At 35.8% G+C, this 25,011-nt stretch overlaps 1 protein-coding gene across 5 annotated transcripts in view; it reads left to right on the forward strand.

Annotated features, from left to right (window-relative positions):
• Window positions 1–25,011, forward strand: part of LOC142337650 (uncharacterized) — a 224,756-nt gene that overhangs the window by 100,464 nt on the left and 99,281 nt on the right. For 4 of the 5 annotated variants that reach the window (XM_075387045.1, XM_075387041.1, XM_075387044.1 and 1 more), the window contains 6 exons: window positions 566–751; window positions 6,019–6,027; window positions 12,565–12,683; window positions 21,033–21,245; window positions 21,556–21,762; window positions 23,814–24,037. In XM_075387045.1, the coding sequence (XP_075243160.1) occupies window positions 566–751; window positions 6,019–6,027; window positions 12,565–12,683; window positions 21,033–21,245; window positions 21,556–21,762; window positions 23,814–24,037 (958 nt within the window). The remainder of the gene's footprint in view (window positions 1–565; window positions 752–6,018; window positions 6,028–12,564; window positions 12,684–21,032; window positions 21,246–21,555; window positions 21,763–23,813; window positions 24,038–25,011) is intronic. The other variant, XM_075387042.1, reaches the window with a different exon arrangement.

Genomic DNA, 25,011 nt, shown 5'->3' on the forward strand with positions numbered 1-25,011 from the left:
GGCATAAATGATTTAACTTTATGATATAACTTCATAGCCAAAGGATTTGTTGATTTATCATTGTTTTTCCACAAATATTTCGTAATTTTTGAGTTTCCCGTAATTGCTTTCCTTTTGCGGTGTTATCATTTAATGTCAATATGAAAACCATTGGAAGTTTTCTATTGAGGCATAAATGGATTACATTTGTTGTTCCAAATGGAATTAAGTTGTACTTATGAGTTTAACACTTTCTGACATTGAAAAAAAATCAGTCAATTTCTCTTCTTTTTTTTCTGTTTCAATCCCGATGTGAACCACGAGTGTCAACGGCGGCTGTTTTCCGGCAATCTGCCGGCTATATTTATAATGAAAAAATTTTCAAATACTTGATAAATTTTAGATTTGCGTTGGTGTATGCATAACTATGTGATCACTACTGTTAAAAATATGGCTTTCATTTTTTGTGAGGTTGAAGTTGATTTTCTAAATTTTTAAGGCTGAAATGGGCAAAAGTAAAGTATATTTTACTGCGACTGTAGCTTTAACGAACCTGTTGTGGATTCATCCAATTATTATTTTTTAGTTCTAAGCGAACGGTGTGCAAAAGACAATGGAGGTTGCAGTCACATATGCGTGGAAATAAATGCTGGAACTCATATTTGTCTGTGTCCTGATGGAATGGTCAGAGCGCCAGCGAGTGTGAACAGTCTCAATGAAACATGCTCTTGTCCCGACGGAGAGACCCTCGATGGAAAATTCTGCAAATCAGGTTTGTCTGCAAATTGGAATACGCTACTATGTGCTGGCAATTGTATACTACAATTCGAAGTGGCGAGTGCGTTATAATTGTCTCCAAATGAGAGTCGTCTAGCATGAGGAGTTGCAGTGATTTACACCACTTCAAATTCAGCAAGCAGTAATTATTTTTAATTGCTAAATGTTGTTGCCAAATTTACTTGACTGTTTTTATTCAAAAATTTTTTGTCAAAAATGTCAATAGTGGTGTATAATAACCAGTGTCGCTTATTGCCGCCTTAGTAACTTTTTGCTGCCCGATATCCCACCCCCCCCCCTCAGTCTACAATTATCGAGCCCCCGCTAGTTAGTTAATAGAGCAGTTATGACTACATTAGTCGGTTATTAATTGCTCTTGAACGAAGTTTATAGCAATTATTGTAAACGTGTCTTTTTTATTCAAATTTTTCGATTGACAATTTTGTGCTTTTCTTCTAGAACATTTGGCTTTTCTTCTAGAACGCTTGACTTTAATTCTTGAGTTATTTGAATTGTGCGCATTCAGAGATTAAGTCTGTTGCTAAAATAAAACCGACTGTGAGCGATGAACGTACATAGCCGATGTAGCGTGGTAGTTGATGTCCATGACTGTAATCAGAGAAGTCGGAATTGCAATCCCTTCCCTAGTTAGAAGTTTTCGTACCTTAGTTAGAAGTTTTTTTTATTAATAGCCGCACAGCGATAGCTGGGGCTATTATTGGCCTTCTCTTGGTTTTTTACAATTCAAAGAATTTGAATTGTATTGGGGCGCTGTCTTTTTTTTTAAGATCTGTTCACACATTTTCATGATTTTTGAAGTCAAATTGGAGTAGTGATTTTGGTCACGCCGAAACAGGAAATGGAGCGAAAAAGCGAGTGGTTTTGCGGCGTGACATTTTTTCGCTCTAAATTTAAAGTAGAGTGAGAAAACGGTGTTTGAACAAAAATTCGCTTGCTCGATAGTGGTTTTTTGTTCACATGCGGCAATTTCGCTTTGATTTTTTCTGTTTTTTCGATTTTTTGGATCGGATTCTTTTCTAAATGGTTTTCCCAATCCATTCATAGTCCTTTCTAGGTCTAGTTTTTTGTTTAGTCAATGAAAATTCTTTGAATTGTACGTCAGGACTTGTCCTGCTATGTTTTTTATTTCGTCGTCATGATTTTTGTTACGACCATATGACGTCACAGCCACTTTTTGTTCAGTCGTTTATGCAATTTCAACTGGAGTGCGCGGGTGACGTCATTTTTTGCTCTTAGTGGAGCGAGTTTTTCGTTCATTCGCGTGATTAAATTTTTGGTCTAACTTGACTTACCTCTCTCTCAAAAATCACTTCCTCACTTTGAAATTGACTTTTATTTACTTTAATTCAAAGAGATAAGGTCAAATGGGTGTGTGTCACTCTAAATGAAGGTTATTTGAGATCAGCTAATAGAGGCAGCAATAGCTTATACAGATTTTTAATCAAAATATAACAGATCAGCCTTCAATGAAAAGACAAATTTTTTTGGTCTGTATTTTTTACTGTTTTTTTAGACTGCCGATCTACAAATCTATTGCGGCTATTTTCTGGCAATCTGCCAGCTATTTTTAACTTCCCTAGTTCCCTAGTTCTTTTTAAGTTCCCTAGTTAGAAGTTTTTTAGTTAGAAAAGTATCTCTAGCCTATGTCCCTTCTAAATTGTTTGCCTCGCCAGTCGTTCGAGAGCAGTTCTTCCGACGTCGGTTTATTTTTTTATGCAAAGCTTTTGCTAATCCGTTTCAAAAAACGTTCTTTCTTACTTCTTGTGACTTTTGCGATTTGATATCCTGATGTTTACTTGACCTAAATTGCTCCTGTTCAGACATTAAGTTCGTTAATGAAAAAAGCGATTGTAATATAAGGTAGCATAAGGGCGTGATAGCCGAGTGCTTGACGCTTCTCAAGGAAAGGAAGGAGGGCGCGGGTTCAAATACGTGACCCGTACGTTTTTTACCCATGAAAAGTTATCCAGGCTGCAGCCCCCTCTGAATTAAATTGCCCCTCTTGTCATTCTAGAGCAATTCGTTCGACGTTAGTCGTTTTTTGATTGTGTGAAGTTTTCACTGGTTCAAGGCGAAGTTTTTTACGAGATATCGTGCAGTGCCATTTTAGCTTCATTTTGAGTAGATGTGCTGAAGTTACTTCGTTTCAAGATTTTTTCACACGTTTTGATTGTTTTGAAGTCAAATTTGAGTCGGATTTTTAATTACTCTCAAAGGAAGCTAGTAGCAATTATATTAGTCCTGTCGGTCTTTATTCTTGCGGTTTTTCGATTGACCAATTTTTCGTCTAACCCTTTTGATTTTTCGACCTCTTTTCGTCCTCAATTTGCCGGCAATATTTAATGTTCGATTCATTTGTTGGGATCTTTTTTCACCTAATGCTAATAGTTCTGTTTTCCGGCCTGTGATTTTGGATTTTATTATGTAGTCTTTTGTTTTTCTTACTTTGGCGCCGCTTTTTTGTAAAATGAATATGATTTTCGCCAAGTTTCTCAGGTTTTACCGTTTTGTCTCTGTTTGTTACTCTTGTCCAAAATTTTAATTTATTGTCGACACTTCTTAGGACGCCTATCCCACATTTATAACTCTTTATAAATCTAGTATGTGGAGAAGAAAATTTTAAAATAGATTTTAATATCTTCGGTTTTTGTGTTTCTGCGCATATTGGATCATGTGCTTTGTTCTCTGTTGTAGTTTATTTTTGCTGGAAAAATACTGCTTGTAAAATTTTTAGATTGTAATTCAGATGTGTCATACTAAGTTTTGGTTGGACAAATCAAAATTGATTCCTATTTCCCTTAGTTCACAGCTTTGTTCATCATTTTGGCTGAAATCTTTGTCTGCTCTAGGCTAGTATCAGTCTTCTCTCATTTTGCTCAAAGTTGTTTTAAACAGCAGTTGATTAGTTTACAAAAAATGAAAGCAGCAATAGAAACAGGATGAACCCAAAATCCAAATTTTAGATGCCCGCTAGCTGGCAGGCTAGCGGGCATCTACAATTTTAGATGCCCGCTGTTGAGTTCATCTAGCTATGACTTATGGATTCTAATGTTTTTAGTGTTGCGATAAAGGATTTTAATATAGTTTTGTGTTTTTGTTAGTTTGACGCCACTGGCTTTGCAATTTGCTCCTAATTTTTGCCATGTTTCTCGGTTTTTCCCAGTATTGCTGCCGTTTAATGTCTTGTATAGTCATTCTAAGGACATGTAATCAACATTTATACAAATTGTTTTCTGTTGCTTCTCTTTCAAAACTCACTCTGGCGCGCGGAGATTTCAAATTGTTTTTAATTGCTCTCAAACGAAGTTTGTAGCAACTATATTAGTCCTGTTTGGTCTTTTTCGCTTGACCGATTATTTTTCCGACCCATTTTACTTTCGTCCTCCAAATGGGATAAACAGGTAGCACCCAGTGGGAATTTAGTTTTCTTTGAGCCTTTTCGCTCACTAGTCTCCAAGTATATGATCAACAGAAACTGTTTTGGAGACTTACACTTATGGCGTGAAGGGCGGATCTTAGAAGTTGACCCCTCGTCAGCCCCCCCCCCCCCCCCCCACACACACACACACACACACAATCGCTACCCCCTTCACATCGTTCAGGTCGTAAGGGCCTCGTGCAGCCAAATACTCCCCCCCCCCCTCCAACCGCACCCCCCCCCCCCCGCAGTGCTGCCCCCCATCAGCCCTCCCCCAGTGCACCCCCCCCCCCCCCACCCATCAGCCCTCCCCCAGTGCACCCCCCCCACCCATCAGCCCTCCACCATTGCACCCGCTACCTCACGCTCCTTCAATTAAGCTAAAGATAGCCTACTAAACCGTGGCTAAATACTGTCGAAGCCAACCGGTAGTCTGAGAAATTCGCCCACTTTAGTCGGTTAAGGTTTTTGGTTGATGTGTATTGTTGCGCATATGGGATCATGTGCTTTGTTGACTGGTGTAGTTAAATTTTGCTGGAAAAATATTGATTGTCTGGTCCATATCAATAGTTATTATAGCTGCGAAGCTGTAAGCTGAGCGTAGCTAGCTATATTGCGGTGCTCTTGGTTTTCTTTGTTTCGTCGTCTGACGCTCTTTTTTCGTTTTACATTTGTTCACACAGCAAAGCTGAAAAAGTCAAATTTTCTGAATAACTTCTTCCTCTCACTACCGGCATTTAGCGAAAGTTTTTAAGGTTATTTGCGTGATTAGATTTTGATCATACGTGACTTACCTCACTCAATAAAATGATTTTTGCACTTTAAAACTCTGAATTTAATTTTGGTTTAATTTGAATTTGTTTAAGGTCATAGGAACTCATATGTGCAGTAAAGGTCCCTAATAAGAGGCTTCTGTGGAATGAATTTTTACAACCTTTATTGATTTATCGTTGAATGTTTTTTAGCCTAGTTTTTTTGAGATTTTTTGTTAATTTAGATCTGTATCTGTTTCTATCTCTATTATATGGCACGCAGGTCTATTCTTTCCCAGCTATTCCGGCAATCTGCCGGCTATATTTTCAGTTCTTTGGATTGCAAATCCGGACGTGTCCTGCTATGTTTTTATTTACTTCATCCATACAAATTTTGTTTTGCTTTACCTTAGTTTGCAGCTTGTTCAACATTTGGGATAACCCTATGTAGTGTAATTTTAGATGCCCACTACTTGATCTTCGTTTTACCATTTGAGGTTCTTGTAACCATCTCCAATGTTTTCCCCTGTATCCTTCCATTATGAAACAGGGGTATATCTAACTACAAAATGAAAACAAGACTGCAAACGAGTTTTTTAGACAACAATCTGGTTTTTCATTTTTTGTTTTTCCAGTTCCAACCTGGGTTATGGGAATAAATGGTGGCTATTTTTTGACAATCTGTCGCTTATAATGAATTGCTCTCATAAAATTAGTCTTCATGGTCGTCTAACGGTCTTCATGCGATTTTTCGCTTGAACGATTTTTCGTCTGTGCTTTGACTTTTGTCATCGAAAACGGGATACAGATAAATAAAGCCCAGAGGTCATAAATGCCCTCCTCCCTTCAGATTTACCCCCCATATGCCAGCTGTGATGTTGAGTTCCCTTATAATGCATGCAGGAACGTAAATTTTTCCCCGCTAATGACTTCTAGCTCATGCTTAAATCAGTAATGCCGTGAAATTTCAGTTGCATGTGCGTTTTTGTGCTGCAGCTAGGTTAATTAATCACTGTAGTGTATGCTAATCAGTGTTGTGAGTCATTTTGCAGAATTTCTAAACTGTTTCAGCTACATCAGGTATAGTTTCAAGTTCACATTTTAAATTCTTTTTCCTATTTATAATGCTGTCCTGTCTCTTTTACTGTCGCATTTCATATATTCACTGTTTTAACTAACCCTCGGCGCCCTCACATAAAATGATTGGTGGACATTTTCCCCATCTATGACTAATTTGCAGATTTATTGCGAAACTATGTGTTGTAATAGTTGTCAGGTTTCTACAGTTTTAGCTCAAGTTTCATTTTGTTTGCTTCACTTACCTATTGTTATCTGGAAAAAGAACAAAGCTTACGTTATGAATAAATGAGGGGGACTTAAAATATTGATGCTACCCGTTAAGCAAACAAACTGCTGATGGTAAGTATTGCTTTGCTCAGAACAGAGATTAAACTTGAAAGGCAAAAGTTTAGATTGTAATGGTTGGTCACGGTCTTCTGTGATATTTTAATTTGCATTCACAAATGACAGCTAGAAAATACGATTGCTAGAAGTGACCTCGAAGTCGTCATAAAATAATATCGTTTATCATTACGTCAGAAGCGAAACAATTGGTTATAAATTGTTTGCTATCTGTCGGTATAACTTCGTAATTGTAAACAAGATTTTAAGCAACGCTTTTGCTTTCTAAAGTGTGGTTTTTCATTAATATATGCTTGCAGCTATTTTTAGTGTAAACACAATCAGCGCAGTTACGTCTTTATGCCTGTTCAAATGTTTTTAACGTATAAATGAAACGTCGCAGCTTTACTGCGTCTAATACCAATAAATTCGTGTTTAGATACTCTGATAAGAATTAAATGAATACCTGCCGTTATTTTAATTCGCATGCTTCATGTATTGTGCCATAAGCCTTAAATTTGAAAAGACTTTCAATTAAGTAATGTTGCTCATAATAACGTTCTAATAATGTTGCACAAGAAGTATTCGTAATGAGACGCTGACTAATAATTAGATATTGAAAAAATATCATAGTTTTACATGTGCAAATAGTCGTGCTGCTTGCAAGATTCATGCTGAATTGCAAACCAGGAATCAAGTGTTATAAATTATAAAATTTTAGCTTATGCAATTTGGCTTGAAATTTTGAATTGCAACATAGTGTTAATGTTTTAAATGTAAGAATTTTGGGCAGCAATGGTGTGAATTTTTTGTTATCTATCTTAGATAAATTTGACTTGGGTACTCTTGGTGGTATGGGATTCTAAATGATAGGGTTGTATCGATACTTAGCTTATCTGGCTGATCATGATTTATGCGAGCTCAGATGTCAACTGACTTGTTCTTACAGCCCTCCATAAATTTGGAGTTAGGAACTTTACCAGTCCTACTTTTTTAAAGCCAATTTTAGCCGATCGTTATTATAGCTGCGAAACTATATTGCGGTGCTCTTGGTTTTTTTTACAATTCAAAGAATTTGAATTGTATTGGGGCGCTGTCTTTTTTACGACTCGAAGAGGAGTATTGGAGAAGTCCTTTTTTATCAATTTTTGGAGTGAATTTTGAAGCGGGAAATGAAACGCGTGAAAAAATTTGGAGTGATTTTGGCGCTGAACAAAAGTGAAGAGCAGAGCGAAAAGAGTGGTTTTTGTTCATACCGCTGTTTTTGAGAGAGCGAGAAATTGATGTGCGGTTAAGAAGGGTTGGTTATGATTTTGTTTTAATTTTAGGCTGGTTTCGGTAGTGGTTTGAAGGTTTCTGGAAATTTATGTGAATTTTATGATAATTCGGAGGCTTTTAATGATTTTCGGGCTAATTTTTTGCGTTTTTTTGACAATTATTTTGTTTTACTGGATCCAATGGGTATTGAAGAAACCCCTTCTACTTGAGCAATTTTATGATAACAATTGGTTACAGTTTTGGGTGAGAATCATTTTTTTTGTTGAGAAATATGACAAAAAATGGCGAAAATTGGAACTCTTTTTCTTAATTTTTTCTTTGCTGTTTTCCGGTTTTTTCTGTTTTTCGAGACAAGTTTCTTAGACTATTATGACTTGTCTATTGTTTTCCGAGCATCTGGATGCCCTATTGGCTGAAAAGAATTTTTCTTTGGATTTATATGCTTTTGTAATATTAAGAAATTTACTAACTTTTCCCAGTTTTTTAGTGCAAGTTGTTTTTAAGAGCTTTTTTTTCATAATTTGGCCTCAAGTATTTTTAAAACATTTACTTAAGTGCTTTTTAGTAAGTACTAGTTGTTTTGATGAAGTAATTTTGGCGCAGATAGTTATTTCGGGATCTCAAGTTATGACAAAATTTGATCAGTTTTTTTTATCATATTTTAACAGATTTGATTTTTTTGTTTTTACATTTTTGTTTTATGGTTTGGTTTCGAGAAAATCATAAATTAGTGCAGGCAAGTTTTTTCTGATGTGTAGTTGGATGGCGGTTAAATAGATTTTCACTTCGAGTCGTTTCCGGAATTCTTCCGGCTATGTTTTTTTAAGATCTGTTCACACATTTTCATGATTTTTGAAGTCAAATTGGAGTGGTGATTTTGGTCACGCCGAAACAGGAAATGGAGCGAAAAAGCGAGTGGTTTTGCGGCGTGAATTTTTTTCGCTCTAATTTTAAAGTAGAGTGAGAAAACGGTGTTTGAACAAAAATTCGTTTTCTCGGTAGTGGTTTTTTGTTCACATCCGGCAATTTCACTCTGATTTTTACTGTTTTTTCGATTTTTTGGATCCGAATTTTTTCTAAATAGTTTTCCCAATGCATTCACAGTTCATTCTGGACCTAGTTCTTTGTTAGAATCAAAATTACATATCTCACTAGTGGTTCTTTGTTCTCCCTAGCAGCATTTTGACATTGATTTTCTGTTTTTTTTTGTTTTTTTCACCTGATTTTTTTTAGAAATGGTTTTCTCAATTCACTCATTGTCCGTTTTAGGTCTTGTTGTTTGTTAAGTCAATGAAAATTCTTTGAATTGTACGTCAGGACTTGTCCTGCTATCTTTTTTGTTTCGTCGTCTGACGCTCTTTTTTCAATTTACATTTGTTCACACAGCAAACTTGAAAAAGTCAAATTTTCTGAATGACTTCTGCCTCTCACTAACGGCATTTGTTCGCGTGACCTCATTTTTTACTCGCTTTTGCAAACGTTTTTGGGTTATTTTCGTGATTAGATTTTGATCATAAGTGACTTACCTCACTCAATAAAATGACTTTTGCACTTTAAAACTTAAATTTAGTTTGAATTTGTTTAAGGTCAAAGGAACTCATTGTGCATTAATGATCCCTAATAAAAGGCTTCTGCGGAATGAATTTTAACTAGCTTTATTAATTTATCGCTGAATGTTGTTTACCTCGTTTTTTTGAGAGGCGTCATTTTTTTTTCAATTTAGATCTGTATCTGTTTCTATCTCTATTATATGGCACGCAGGTCTATTCCTTCGCAGCTATTCCGGCAATCTGCCGGCTATGTTTGTTCACAGAGAAATATTAATAAGGCACCACTTAAAAGCCCTTGAAAGATGGAATCGATTGTTCTAAAGATAGTTTCAGTTTATTAATAGCCGCTGTCATCGTCAGCTGCTGGTCACTACTGAGCGACTAATTTAATGTCACAAAAAATTTTCTCCTATTTTACCGCTTTGACAAAATAAGTGACACTGAAATCTTCACCAAGCTAGTTTCTTTCCTGGCTCGTTCTGGTCGATGTGTTTATAAACAACAGTGGCTCAGGAAAGCAATCTGAAATAAATAGAGTCAATATTGAAAAACGGAATCAAAATAGAAACCGGATAAAGCTCAATTTTTGATGCCTGGTATTTAAAGTTTTTCTAATTGGTCTTTAATTCCAAGTCTACTCTTTAGTGTATTGATGCTAATCTCTCTTATCATGTCATAGAGAAAAAGTGCTGTTGTGGTTGACTTTATACTCTAATCAAAATAAGCCAGCTCTCAGATCGCTTCAATTTGAATTTGTTTATTTTTCAATAGTTCACTCTGCCTGTCTCTCAATAGCTTAAGATAGCCAGCTATTTTTGGCCTTCTCTTCAGTTTTCAAGATTTTTGGGACGTTTATATCACTTTACGCTCACATCAAATGTGCTTTTTGTAAATTCCGTCATGGAATTTTGACAATCGCGTACTTAAGAGTTTTCAATCTTTGTGGTGCAATGTTTGTTCGTTCGCGTTCGCGTGCCTTAATTTTTGGTTACACATGACTTCACTCTCAGCTATTACCTTACTTGCTCTCAACGAGACACCTGCGTACATCAGTTGAAAGAGATAAGGTCAACTGCGTTTATGTTACTCTAACTGATGGTTATTTGAGGGCAGTTAATTGAAACAGCACATATGTTATGCAAGTTATCTAAATTCTGAGTTGTCAGTATATTAAGAATCCCAAAATTTCCCTTAGGTGTTTTTTGTGTAATATTTTTGAGACCATGGTTCTACAAAGCTCTCACACCTTTTTTGGCAATCTGCCAGCTGTGATTGTACTTTTTGCAACCAAATTTGTGTGATTTTTTGAATTTAAAATAACCACACTTTCACTGTAAATTATCAATCGTATCAAAATTTTGGGGGAAAATAATGTACAGAAACACATGAATAATTGTGCTTAGTTTCTACCTTTTTAGTTCTGGAATATCTCGAAGACTTTAAAGCCCTTGAAAAAAATCTGATTAATTGTTAAAGATATGGATTAGGCCCCAAATTCATTTCAATAATTCGATCAAAGCTTTCAGAATAGTTTACTCTCTCAGTTTTAAACTTTTTTCTAATAATTACCTTGGTTTTGAAACAAGAATCCGGAGAAAACCATGAAGAATTTTATTAATTTATAATTTTTTAGTTTTTTATATGGTTAGAAGTTGATTGTAAAACGGTTAGCTTCCTCTGAATCATTTTCTGAAAATAGTACAAGTTCAGTTGTTTGTGTTCTGCTTATAAGGAGCATATCTGTTTCAAACGTACTATTTCTTTTTCGGCTTTATAATTTTGTTTTTTATTTCCATCAAAAGGGATGCCAGTGAAAAATTGACGCTGTTATGAGTTGATGGTCATCCAATAAAAACCTCATAGCGAGCAACTTCCGCAAAAGGGGTGCTCGTTCTCAAGGGTGGGGTAATCAAAATTCCTCTAAACTTCAATTTTATCTTAGATATGATAGCCGGGGCTTCTCGAGTAAAGAACAATTAAAGTTTTTCTACGGTTTACCACGATAGATTGTTGCCATTCCCGTAGCTTGTCGAGAAAGTTCTGCAAAGCTTATCACATTGCCGTCATGAAAAATACACAAGAAAAAAGTTTGTCTTTTTCATGACGGCAATGTAATGCGATTTCTATGGACATTGCTATTTCAGTAGTATTTATTGCTTCTGGTAGTTTTGAAGAACCATAATTTACATTGAATATGCATAAGCGACAGTTTGAAATTAAGCGGAGGTTGAAATGTGAAGTATTTGAAAGACCATAGATGAAGGTAAGGTTAATTTTCAAGATTTAAATTTAACAGATGTTCGCGAACTTGATTTGAAAGAACAGAGATGCTATTTAGTCCCCCTATTAATAGCTAATGTCAATAGTTATGTCTGACTTGTCTTTGACACCTGATAAAAAGCTGACCTAATTAATCGCGAATTTTCTATTTTTTCAAAAACGGGAAGTTTTACAGAGATGTGAAAAAATTTTGATCAATTTTTGTTTTGTTAACTCGATAAGTTGTCAAATATTCTTGCTAGTAGTGTCCTATTTATGTTCAGAAGAAGTATTATGATCTCAGTCTTGAGGTCTTCAAATTTAATGATAGCACTGATCTTGTCCTTTTAACTACAGACTGCTTTGAAGTTAGCTTTTCTCCTTAAAAGCTGTTTGCGCATTAAATAAGAGGACTTGTTCCGCTGACAAATTTTTAAGTATTAAGAAGAAGTTTAACTTAAGAAATCAGAAGAAGACCTGTTGCAATTACGTATATCAATGACTTCGTGTTCAGTGTTTGAATATGCTGCTTCTATGCTCAATTATAAAATATAGCATAATCTGGGTTGTAACTTAATGAGCGGACGCACATTACTGTTCATCCTTGTTAAAGTTATGGGGCTAGCAACATAGGCTTATGCGTTAATTAAGTTTACCTCAAGTCGATTTTAGATTATGATGATGAAGAGAGTTAGTAAAATGGTTTTTCAGTGCCATGTGGCTTTTGTAGACTGGGCCTCTTTTAAGCTGTTTGAATCTTATCCGTCAATTATTGTTTGTTGTGTTAGGGAAACAAATTTGATTTGATATTATCCCCAAACGTTCATTGAAATAAAGCCAACGATAAAGGCAAAAGAAGATGGCGTTCTTCACAAATTTATTATTGTCTCTAATGACTATGAGTCTTGTTTGCTAGTCCCGGTGTCTTTCCTAATCTTCTTCTAGCATCGTGTCTCTTCTTGAAAACATTTTGATCATAGAGCTTTCATTTATCAAAAAGTTGGCATCAGGAAACTATCTTGTGTTGTAATAGCACCAGGTTTTTATATAGCTGTTTGTTGCTTCTTATTAGGAAATTTCTATGATTACATGAACGATGAAAAGTTAGTTAATCATTGGATCAATTTAGGATCATGTGGTAGTGGAATGTTCACGTGCAGCAACAGTGTTTGTATTCCCGAGAGATGGAAGTGTGATCACTCTAATGACTGTGGTGACAATTCAGATGAGCTCGGATGCAACTATGAGGTCAGTGAAAGTTTTGTTCCAATGTGAAGAATTTTTTTTCATGGCTCCGCTCAGGATTTGAGGTTGTTGTAGCTACTATATGTTCTAGATGAGAAAAATTATCTCACGTTTTTATAATGATTTCTATTCGATGTTTCAAAGCAAAAAAATGAAAAACACCCTCTGAATTTTGTTTTGAGAATTCACTTTTTCCGCGGCACCATAGAAATGAGCACTGAACCTCTTTTTCAACAATTTTTGAGGTTTTTAGATCTGGCCTTTATGGTTTTAAACTTTTTTGTTATTCTAAGATTTTTAATTGCCCGCAAACGAGGTTGTAGCAATTATATAAGTACCGCGGTTTTTTAATGCGATTTGTCGCTTTTGCCTTTGACTTTTCCTGAAAATAGGATGAGCATGTAACGCCCGGAGCCCATTAAGTTCTCTTAGAACCTCCCGGCTCACTAAACTCCAAGTATGCGTCTCACCGAAACTGCTTTGGGGACAAAATTTTCATGTGAAGAGTGGTTCATGGTGTTTGACCCACCTCCTCCCACATAAACCCCCCGCTGCGCGCACCCCTTGGCCCTTCAATTAAGCTAGCCGCACCAAACTGCAGCTAGTTACTGACGAATCTGACCCCTCGACAGTCGTTTGAGAGCAATTAGCGCGACTTTAGTTGGTTATATTTGCAATTAATTTAATTTGATTTTTTCGTCTTTTGTTTGTTCACATGTCCACTTAAACCTTTTTTGAGCCTGAATCTAGGTTCTTTCGTCAATTTTAGCATAACAATTTTGGTTCTTGAGATATTTTGTGCTTTGCTCGTTTTCTTTCTTAAAGCATTCAAGATGTAGTCCTGAACATCTTTGTTTGTTGCAGGTACATTTGCTTTTTGCGATTCGAGGAATTTGATTGGGGGATCTTTTTGGAGATTTATTTGCACACTTCTTTTTTGGAAATCAGAACCAGTCATTTTGAGACTGGAAATGTTTGCACTCTGATTTTAATGAACAATGAGAAAATGGCGTTTCAACATTTCGTTTTCTCTTTGAATCATTTTTGTTAACGGCCATCTGACTTCTTCAAAATTTTCAACGTCTTTTCTTTCTAAATGCTTTTCATAGTCCTTTCCTAGACATTATTGGTCTTTCATTTGTAGTACAGAACTTGTCCTGCTATGAACTGTAATTGATTGTTCTGGACGCTATGACTCTAATTTTTAGAGGATGTGTTTAGTTCAAGCTGCCGACGAAAAGTCAAAAGCAGAGAGAATTTGAAGTGGTCTTTTGTTCTGGCATCTTTGAGAGAACGAGAACAGTAGGTGTGAAAAAGCTTTGCACTGAAAGCGACTTTTTTTTACGTGTGGTGTTTTTCAAAACAGATTTTCAATTTTAACAATAACTAAAATTAACGATAAAGGTGTTTGTTTTAATTATCTGAGCTAGTAGTGTCTCATTTGGAAAGATTTCTGACCATCAGAAACATCTATTAGAATTTTTTTGAGGCGATTGTGTGCTTTTTTTGCTAATTTGTGTTATTTTTGCTATCCTATTGGACGCTTTTTTTCGCATTTTTTCTAATCTTTTTCTGTAGCATTTTTGGTGGGCTTAGTTGTTTTAGTAGTTTCGGTTGCCTTTTCACTTTATTGCTTTTGATTAATTGCCGATGTCAGCCTCATACGGACTATTACTTAGCGCTCTCCTTTTTTCAATCCGTTTTACCTTTCGATCACCTTTTTGTTTTACACCAACTAAATCACCACTTTGTTTGTTTCTGAATTACCTCACTCTTTGGTTCAACTAAATGGAGTTTAGAATTCTCAGCATCAACTCGAATTCGTTCAGGGTCAAAAAACAATAAAAAAAATGAGATAAACCAAGAAAGCCCTGTGACTAAGACTATGTTAAAAACTTAGTGCGTTAAGTTATCAACTTGCCTTAGAATATGTTGCTGACTGGTATTGGCATTAAGCGAGTCTACTGTTGTCCAATTTTAATGATGAATTAACCATGTTTTTCTGATCTAATGAAACTGTAGAAAAAATAAGAACACTTTTGACACTCAGAAAAAATATTGGACTGTCGTCGTTTCTTCTTTTCCGGCTGTCATTGGTGTCAACCGCGGCTGTTTACAGCAATTTGATTGCTTGGTTTTAGATGAGTCATTATTAAAGAAAATGAATTAATTGAATCGAATTTTGGCCTTTTTTATAGCTGCGAAGCTGTAAGCTGAGCGAAGCTATATTGCGGTGCTCTTGGTTTTCTTTGTTTCGTCTTCTGACGCTATTTTTTCGTTTTATATTTGTTCACGCAGCAAAGCTGAAAAAGTCAAATTTTCTGAATGACTTCTTCCTCTCACTGCCGGCATTTAGCAAAAGTTTTTAGGTTATTTGCGTGATTAGATTTAGATCATACGTGACTTACCTCACTCAATAAAATGACTTTTGCACTTTAAAACTTAAGTTTAGTTTGAATTTGTTCAAGGTCAAAGGAACTCATTTGTGCAGTAAAGGTTCCTAATAAGTGGAATGTCCAGTAAAGGTTCCTAAATTCTGTGGAATGAATTTTACCAAGCTTTATTAATTTATCGCTTAATGTTTTTTACCTAGTTATTTGAGCGGCGTCGATTTTTTTTTCAATTTTGATCTGTATCTGTTTCTATCTCTTATGTGGCACGCAGGTCTATTCCTTCGCAGCTATTCCGGCAATCTGCCGGCTATGTTAATCTTTTTTTAAACTTTTTGTTTTTCTGATTTAAGTATTCTGCAACTGCTTTTCTTGTTCACTATTTCGTTTGGAGCTTTTCTCGAGGTTTTGCTTCTATTCTAAGAAATGACTCTGCAAGGTTATACAGGAAATTTTTTCTGAAATTATTGATTAATTTAATGTTCTTTTTTTAGTTTCCCTTTTCAATTGATTTTTTATTTCTCTCTGAAAGCAATGAGATTAGGCACTGTTTGAACAGTTTCTTTAATTTGCATTTTCAAAATAATTGCTGAAAATTACCGCTTTATTAGTATTTTGTAGTAATTTTTTATATAAATTTTTTTCTTCAATTCCTTTTCTCAATTTTCTCTTTAAGTACGGTTTCTGTTATTTTGTTTCTCAGTTGGCAGGGAAAACTATTTGTTTTGCTTGTTCTTTTGCCAATAGTTGCTTCGGAGTGTGAACTTTTGAGAAATAATTTTTCTGTTATTGTATCAATTAAAAATATTAGATTTGATTTTTCTCCTGTTATTGACCGTTTTTGTGAGCAGTTTAATTAAGTAGTAGGTTTTTTTAAATATTTGGCCGGGGTTTAATTAGATATCTGCTTCATACATTTGTCAACTTTTTGATGGTATTGAGAAGTCACATTTAGAGTAGATATTTTAATCACGATGTAATAACGGGAGGTAAGAAGCAAGTAGTGTATGGGCATAAAATTTTCAAAATACTTCAAAAGTGGAGTGAAGTTTGAAGTTTTTTTTGTCGAGAAAAATGTTCTATGAATGAGACAGTTTTTTTCCACCTGCTGCGATTTGACTTAGGTTTCCAATGATTTTTGTCTTAGAATTTTACTAATGTTTATACATGTTTTCTAATGGTGTGCAGATGCAATTTTGGGTACCAGTCAACGGGTAGCTATTAGTTTTAGTTTTTTAGCAGTATTTGGTTTCAAAATATATTATTAGACTTTTTGTGTCCGTATTTACTGTTCTTTTTTCTTGTCACATACTATTATTAGGACAGCCGTTGTCGGCTTTCTAGTGACGCATAATTGAAGTATTGAATGTTTTCAGTGGATAAATAATGGTTTTTTATGAATTTATCTTTTTAAAAGCCGCCGTCAGCCTCTCAGAAGGCTATTATTTAAGCGTTCTCCTTTTTAAAATCCAAGAATTGGATTGTATTGGTGCTGTCTTTTTTTTTTAAATTTTTGGAAGATGTTTTCACACGGTTTTTCATGACTTTGAGCTTTCAAAACGGGATAAACCGTTAAAGCTCAGCGGATATTAAGTTCCATTAGAGGCCTTTAGACGGGCTTATTAGTCCTTCAACTGTTTAGAGTGGTGTAGCTACTGGCAAGGACGTAAGTCAAGGTTAAAAGGTAGTTTTTAGGACTTTTCGCGCCAAAATGTTGCAATTTTTTGCGTTTTTTTGTCATTTGTCGTTTTTTTGAACCAGTCTGAAACTTAGGTTTGTAGAATTTGATAAGGGTCCTTTGCAGGACATAATTACTTTGTATCACCATTTGAAGAGCTATATGTTTTGGTACTAAAAACAAACAAACAAATGTATTCTATTTTTTACAATAGTTGAGTTTTTTGTCAGTTTTTTAAGTTTTTTCAGCCCTAGATGTCAAGGAACGTCCTCTAGGGTGTGATAGTAGCTTACTGCATAGTTTAGAGAGGTAATAGATTGGTTATCAACATTTTAATATTGCGAATTTTAGAAAGTTTTTGATAAAATTTTGCAATTTTCAAATTTCTGAACATTTATTGCCAATATTCACGTTTTTCCAGTCCCAGGTGCCAAGAAACGTCCTACAGGAATTGATAATGGGTTACTAAAAATTTTTATTGGCCCTAGAAAGAGTTCTAACTTTTTCTTATCACAAATTTCAGCATTTTATTGCATTTTTTTCAAGTTTAGGAATTTGTCATTTTATAGGTTTTTCCAGCCTCAAGGGCCAAGGAACCTCCTCCATGGGGTTGATAACAGGTTTCTGTACAGTTTCTAGTGGCACTGAAAGAATTTTCGTTTTTTAATATCACGAATTTTAGCAGTTTTTTTGAAAATAAAACTTGCATTTTTTGCAAGCTTTTTTGAAAACTTTCCAACAGCGAGTTTTTGCTGCACCCTGAGCGCTGGAACCTCAGTAACTACATAGTAGCTAGAGGTAATGGATTGGTTATAAATATTTTAATAACACGAGTTTCAGCAATTTTTTGATAAAATTTGAGTTCTTTAAAAAATTTTCTGAAACTTATGTTCCGAATTTATCGAGCCTTACGAGCCAATGAAACTATTTAAGTTTTGAAATTCGGATACTATAAGTGGAGACAATGAAGTCGTCTGAAGATATTAATATCTCGATTTTTGGCAAGATTTTGTTTAAGTTTGCAATTGATTTAAAATTTTTGAAATTTTGTCATTTTCTGAGTTTAACGATCTTTGCTGGCCAACCTTTTCAAGTCTTACAGATGGTTTAAATGACAGAACTGTTGAGACAGAGAATTGGTTTAAACAATTATTTAGCAGTTTTAGCAAAGATTTTAGTTTGATTATTTTAGTTTCTCAATTTTTGAGATAGTATTTTGGGTAGGGACTGTTCAATTGATCTGCTGGTCAGGTACATTATTTCTCAGTTTTTCATTCAATTCTTTGGATTGTAATTCAGGACTTGTCCTGCTATGTGTTTTTTTAATCCTTTTGATTTTTCGTTTTGGATAAGTTGCGATTTTCACGTTTAATTTCTGACTTACCACACTCACTGTTTCAACTGAATGGATTCTAATTTCTTTCAAGCATTGAATTACGCAATATAGTGAATACGGTCAATATCAAAAGAGGAAAAAAAGAAACGGGGTAAACCGATAAAGCCCGGTCATTAATTCATAGTGCATTAGGTTATCAACGTTCATTAGAGCGATTGCTAGCTGATATTAGTATTGAGCTTAATACCCTTCAGTTTAGAAGCTGAAGTAAGTATAGGTTTAGAATCTAACTGAAACTGCACACTAAATTAGAATATTTTTTTTAAAAAAAATTGTCGATTTCAATCTCCTTTCCTGTTTCAATCACGATGTTCGTCTAGCGCGTCAACGGCGGCTATTTTCCGGCAATCTGCCTGTTATTTTCTTGACTAAAAATTTTACTGTTGCCCGTATTTTGTATTCTTTTTGTTGTCTTGTCATTGGTGACAGCCGTCTCCGTCTTTCTAACGAAGTATGAGTGAAAGTATCTTGTGGTTTTAGCTCAATTTGAAAGGCTTTAATGAGTTTTGAATTTAACTTGACTTGTTTTTGGTAAATAATAGTTATTTTTTGGTTTCGCTGTCTTGTAATTAGTGTCATCAGTGACAACTTTCATCGGATTTCTAATGAGGCATAAATGATTTAACTTTATGATATAACTTCATAGCCAAAGGATTTGTTGATTTATCATTGTTTTTCCACAAATATTTCGTAATTTTTGAGTTTCCCGTAATTGCTTTCCTTTTGCGGTGTTATCATTTAATGTCAATATGAAAACCATTAGAAGTTTTCTATTGAGGCATAAATGGATTACATTTGTTGTTCCAAATGGAATTAAGTTGTACTTATGAGTTTAACACTGTTTTTTTAAATTGAGGGACTCTTGTCACTTAGTATCTTCAATGACAAGTCTCATTAGCTTTTAAAACAGTTATAGTTGCTTCAAGTATTTGGTTCCAGGTTATATATAAATATTTATTATTTTTGAATTTGGCCGTATTTTCTGGGTTTTTATCACATTGTTTTCAGTGAATGTGAATGCAGGTCCCCTTGATTTTCTGACCAGACAAAATTCCAGATGTTAAGACGTTTTTTGTTGTTAGATAATTATTTTAAACCTTTTAATCTAGCCATTCGATTTCGTGTAATTTTAATAGCCGCTGTCAGCCTCTCAACAGTGCTCTCCTACGTTGAATTCGCTTTACCTTTTGATCAGGTTTTTCGTTTTATATAAACATGATTTTTACGTGTGGCTTGTGACTTACCTTATTTTCTTTCGCTCATTGAATTACGTAATGTAGTGTATGCTGTGAGAGTCAGAAGAGGAAAATTAAAAGAAACTGGATAAAACTATAAAGCCCGGTAATTGAGTCATAGAGCATTAGTTAATCAAAGTTCATAAAAGCGTTTGCTAACTGGCATTATTAGTAAGCCTAATGGCCTTCAGTTCGAAGTTTAAGTATTTTTCTCAAATCAAACGGAATATGCGGAGTTCGCCTACCAATTTATAACACTTAATGAAACTTAGACAAATTCCGTCATTTTCTATATCTTGTTTTTTCTCTTTCAACCCCGTTGTGAGTCAAACGGGTCAATGGCGGCAATTTTTCCGGGCAATTTACTGGCTATTTTTTCATTTGACACTTTGTTTCCAAAAAAAATTATTGGATTATTGTTTCACCTTAGTTTGTTTTTTGTCACTCTATTTAATACGGGGTCTCATCCACCTATTAATGCGGCAATTGTTGTACATCTATTCGTTTTTGTGTGCAGCTAATGTTTTTTTACTTCGATATTATTTTGAATATTTTGAGAATTATTAAATCTTGCCTGCAGTTGTGATTTTTGCTTACTTTTGAAGATTTTACTATCTATATCTGCTGACGGTTACGTTGTTAGTTTATTCAATTCTTGGAATTGTTATTCATGGCTGGTCCTATTGTGTTTTTACAATTCAAAGAATTTGAATTGTGTTGGGGCGCTGTCTTTTAAGATCTTTTCACACATTTTCATGATTTTTGGAATCAAATTGGAGTAGAGATTTTGGTCACGCCGAAGCAGGAAGTGGTGCGAAAAAAGCGAGTGGTTTTGCGGCGTGAAATTTTTTGCGGAAAGTGAGAAAACGGTGTTGGAACAAAAATTCGCTTTCTCGCTAATGGCTTTTTTGTTCACATGCGACAATTTCACTTTGATTTTTACTGTTTTTCCGATTTTTTGGATCGGTTTTTTTCAAATGGTTTCCCCAATCCGTTCATAGTTCATTCTAGTCCTAGTTGTTTGTTTGAATTAAATTTTTCTCTAATGGTTTTTTGTTCACATACAGCATTTTGACATTGGTTTTCTGTTTTTTGTTTTTGTTTTTTTATCTGATTTTTTTAGAATTAGTTTTCCCGATTCACTCAATGTCCGTTCTATGTTTAGTTTTTTATTTATTCAATGAGAATTCTTTGAATTGTACGTCAGGACTTGTCTTCCTATGTTTTTTTTATTTCGTTGTCTGGTGCTCTTGTGACATGTTCACGCAGAACTGCTGAAAAAAATCCGATTTAATGTGATCACTTCATCTCATTATGTCGATTTCACGCTTGACCTGATTTCTCACTCGCAAGAATGTGCAGGTCGTATCCTGAGTAATGCGCAGCTATATTCAGGAAGGAACCTGTCGGCTAAAACGAGCCCTTCGTTGTTTTTAGATCACATCAGGGGTAGGTGGCAAGGGTAGTTACGTCATTTCCCATGATAGTCTGGATTTTTGTTAGGAAACTAGCAGCAATTGTTCTCATTAAGGTCTGATTTCTACTGAACTTAATGTTGGTTTCAAGTTTAGGGATAGATTTCGAAAAAATCTAAATGGCATATGCGAGTATGCTGTGTCTCTTTAAAATTGAGACATTCAAGTTTTTGTTCAGAAATGCCAAGACTACGAGTTTGAGTGCGCGAGCTCAAAGAAGTGTATTCCCAAAATTTGGAAGTGTGATTTTGACTATGACTGTGGGGAAAAAGATGGAACGAGGGATATCTCAGATGAAGAGGATTGTGACTATCCAGAATGCACGGATGAACAGTTCCGGTGCAATAATCAGAAGTGTATTCCCAAAGAGTGGAGGTGTGATCATGATCAAGTGAGGCAATTTTCTAATTTTAATCTTCCTGGTAGCAATTTTAGAAACCGAAAATCTCAGCTTATTGGCCGCATCATTTTCCTGAAGCAGAGAATGTTAACTAGAGCATTGGATATTCTGGTAAAATATTTCAAATTGTGAATATATTGATCACACAAAATGTTTTCTATTTTTTCTTTGTTTGCAAAAATCATACTGAGCTTTCCACAGTTATAATTGTGAGCCTTTACGCTGTGTCTATTTTTCATCATTTAGTTGTGCGGCACATGGAACCAAGTTTTTCTGCATTTATTACGAGCTGCCTTTTAAGGACTGCGCCGACCACTCTGATGAAGACCACTGTGTGATAAAATTAGACTCATCCAACATGGATGACTGTGCAGAGCAGGCGGGAGGCTTCAAGTGTGACCAGGACACTCTTTGCATTCCATCCCAATGGGTCTGCGATGGCAGTGAAGACTGTACGGACAAAACTGACGAGGCTGTCTGCTCTGATACCTGCAATGCTGAATATCAAGTGAGTTTCGTCTTTTTGTTTACATACTCTTTGCTGCACACTGTTCTCACACCCTGAAATTTCTCATCGAAGCAGTTTTTGTGAATTGCATAATTGGAGACCAGATAAGCATCAGGCTAAGAGAGCTGCTCGGCCACTTAGAGTCCCACAAGCGCTGCCTGTTTCTCCCGTTTTTGAGGGCGAAAAGTCGAATGGGTCAGACGAAAAATCGGTCACTCGATAAATCGCATTAAAAGAGACCACAGGACTAATATAATTGCTGAACTTCGTTTGAGAGCAATTAAAAACCTGTCGTCAAAAAACTGCAGGAAATTGAGCCCACAAGGTTACAGTGCAATATATTTCGTGGATAATATATAAAAATCAGAATGGATACAGAAGGATTTTTCATTTTCAAAAGCAAAGCTCGCGTTAGAAGCTCTATGCTTCAAGTTCGGGTTTTATTACATTAGAGACATAATTTAATAATTTTGAGTTTCTGGTTTTGTTACATTAGAGACAAATTATAATTTGAGCTCTCAAATGTATTATATTGGTCCTGCTGGTCTTCTCTAATGCAATTTTTACTGCGATTTCTAATTCCGTTTTTTAATTGCTCTCAAACGAAGTTTGTTGTAGCAATTATAATAGTCCTGTGGTCTCTTTAATGCGATTTTTCGCTTGACCGATTTTTCGTCTGACCCATTTGACTTTTCGTCCTCAAAAACGGGATGAACAGCTAGCGCCCAGCGGGCAGCAAGTGCTCTTAGAGCTTTTCAGCTCACTAGTCTCCAAGCATGCCACTCACAAACTGTTTTGGAGGCTTAAACATGGTGTGATGGGCGGTTCTTAGAAGTTGACCCCCCCCCCCCCCCCCAAAAAAAAATTTACCCCCCCCCCCACCCCAATCCCTACCCCTCTCTCAGCCAAAGACCCTCCAACTGTTGGCCCCTACCAATCAGCCCTGCTCCCGCTACCTCACGCCCATTCAATTAAGCTAAAGCCCGTGGCTTCCTACTGTCAACCGGTCATTTGAGAGCAATTCGCATGACTTCAGTCGTTTATGTTTAACGTTTTTGTTTATGTGTATTGTGGCGCATATGGGATCATGTGCTTTATTTACTGTTGTAGTTAAATTTTGCTGGAATGGAAAAATATGATTTTCAAGTCCATAGCAGTAGTGATTTCAATTCTTTGGATTGTAATTCAGGACGTGCCCTGCTGTTTTTTTACTTCTTCCATGCAAATTTTGTTTTGCTTTTCCTTAGTTTACAGCTTGTTCAGAATTTGGGATAAACTCATGTAGTGAAATTTTAGATGCCCACTACTTTCTTTTCGTTTTACCATTTGGAGGTTCTTGTAACCATTTCTAATGTTTTCCCCTGTATCCTTTCACTATAAAACAGGAGTATATCCAATATGAAACAGGAGTAGAATGAAATCAAAAAAGGACTCAAAGTGTTTTTTGACAAAAATCTGTTTTTTTCCGTTCAATTTCAATCGGGGTTATGGGAAAAATTGGCGGCTATTTTAACATACATATATTCATGGTTTGAAGGGCGGTTACCACCCGCCCTCACCACCCCACCCTCAATTAAGCGACAGCTAGCCTCTCTAAGCCGCAGCTAGCTACTGGTGAAGCGAGTCGTTGGAAAGCAATTTGCCCGACGTTATCCGGTTGTTTTTTTTTGTTTTTGGTGTTCTCAAATGAGTGCAATATGCGATCGTTTTTTACTATAATTGCTAATCAAACGTGCTAGACAAAATTGGTTGCAGTTTGCACTTTTAAATTTTGTTATTGACCACTACAAACTCGAATAACTTAGTATGAAGCCCCGTAGTATCTATTGAAAATCTAGTACCTGTTCCTCTCGGCTCTGGCAGAATATAAAAAAAACGATTGGGTCTATTGACCTGGTATTTTGATTTTGGTGCAGTAACCTGATCCTGTCTTCTGATGCTGCTAATCATCTACCAGCAGCTTTAGCTTTTTTTGCCCCCCTTCGGGAGCATATTTTGTGTTAGCTCTAATTAAATTTGTTGCGTAGATGCAATTGATATTATATCTTCAGTTCGATTGTGGATCCACTGCCACTGGAGAGAGACCAGAGTGTGTGTACACGGCAAATCTGTGTGATGGTGAGGACGACTGTTCAAACAAACGAGATGAGAGTGATGAAGTCTGCCAAGAAAGACGAGTGACAACCACACTGGGACCGTTCTACCCAACTGTAGATCCAAATGGACAGTGCGCCAATGGCGACGTACCATGTCCAGGAAGCTCCCAATGTATTCCGTAAGTAAATTTACGAATAGCATTAAAAATTTACATTTTTGACGAACAGCTTTTGTTAATGAATGGTGTTGGGATTGGGGGGATGCTTAGGACTATTTTGATTGTGTATTATTAAAGTAAAATTAAATTTGATTCGTTTTGTTTTGCTTGTTTGTTGCTATAAAAGGTTTTGAGAAGTCGACTACTTCCGTCAGGTTTTGACAATAATTGTTGTGAAATGCCGGGCTTTGTTAACGAGAAGTCACAGTGTCCTTGACATCGCCGGCCCCATTTGCAGGATTGCAAAGAAAGAATAAAACTGTCGGATTGCAGCGTGTTGAATCATCCGTAAAGTTGAAACAAGAAGTAAAATAAAAAATGACTGTAATGAAATATAAGGGTACAAATTAAAGCTGGTGGTTCGTAAAAATGATCCAACGAAATCAATAATCGGAAATACTAACCAAAAATACCTCCATTGTCAAAAGAAAGTAAGAGGGGTGGGTCTTAGACCTGCGAGAAAATAAAACCAATAACAAGTTGAAATGGGCTGGTGATAAGGGATGATCAATGGAACATAAATATGTGATGAATCGATCTGCTGGTTTGTAAATGACAATCCAGAACGTAAGAGGGTGTAACGTGTTGATCAGAAGCCATGAAAGTTTGAGCAGCCACCTTTTCTTTAGAAGGGCAAACTGTTGTCCCTAAATTTCCTATCTTTAAAGAGACTGTTTGTTTATGCCGAAATTTGGGTTTCATTCTGCGAAAACTTTGCTCAGTTTCACAACGGGTCTAATGCGTTCTCCGAAAGACGTCTTCAACTTAACTGATCGGACAATCCCATCTGTGCCAGGGAAAACTTGAATAACTCTAGCCAAAGGCCAGAGGCCACGAGGGGTGAAATCTTCTAGAATCCATACCAAGTCGTCAACCTGTAAATTTTTCGACGTCTTATGCCATTTACAACGTACTTGTTGAGTTGGTAAATACTC

Source organism: Convolutriloba macropyga, chromosome 4 (assembly GCF_964194025.1).
Source record: "Convolutriloba macropyga chromosome 4, txConMacr16.3, whole genome shotgun sequence".
Lineage (NCBI taxonomy): Eukaryota > Metazoa > Xenacoelomorpha > Acoela > Convolutidae > Convolutriloba > Convolutriloba macropyga.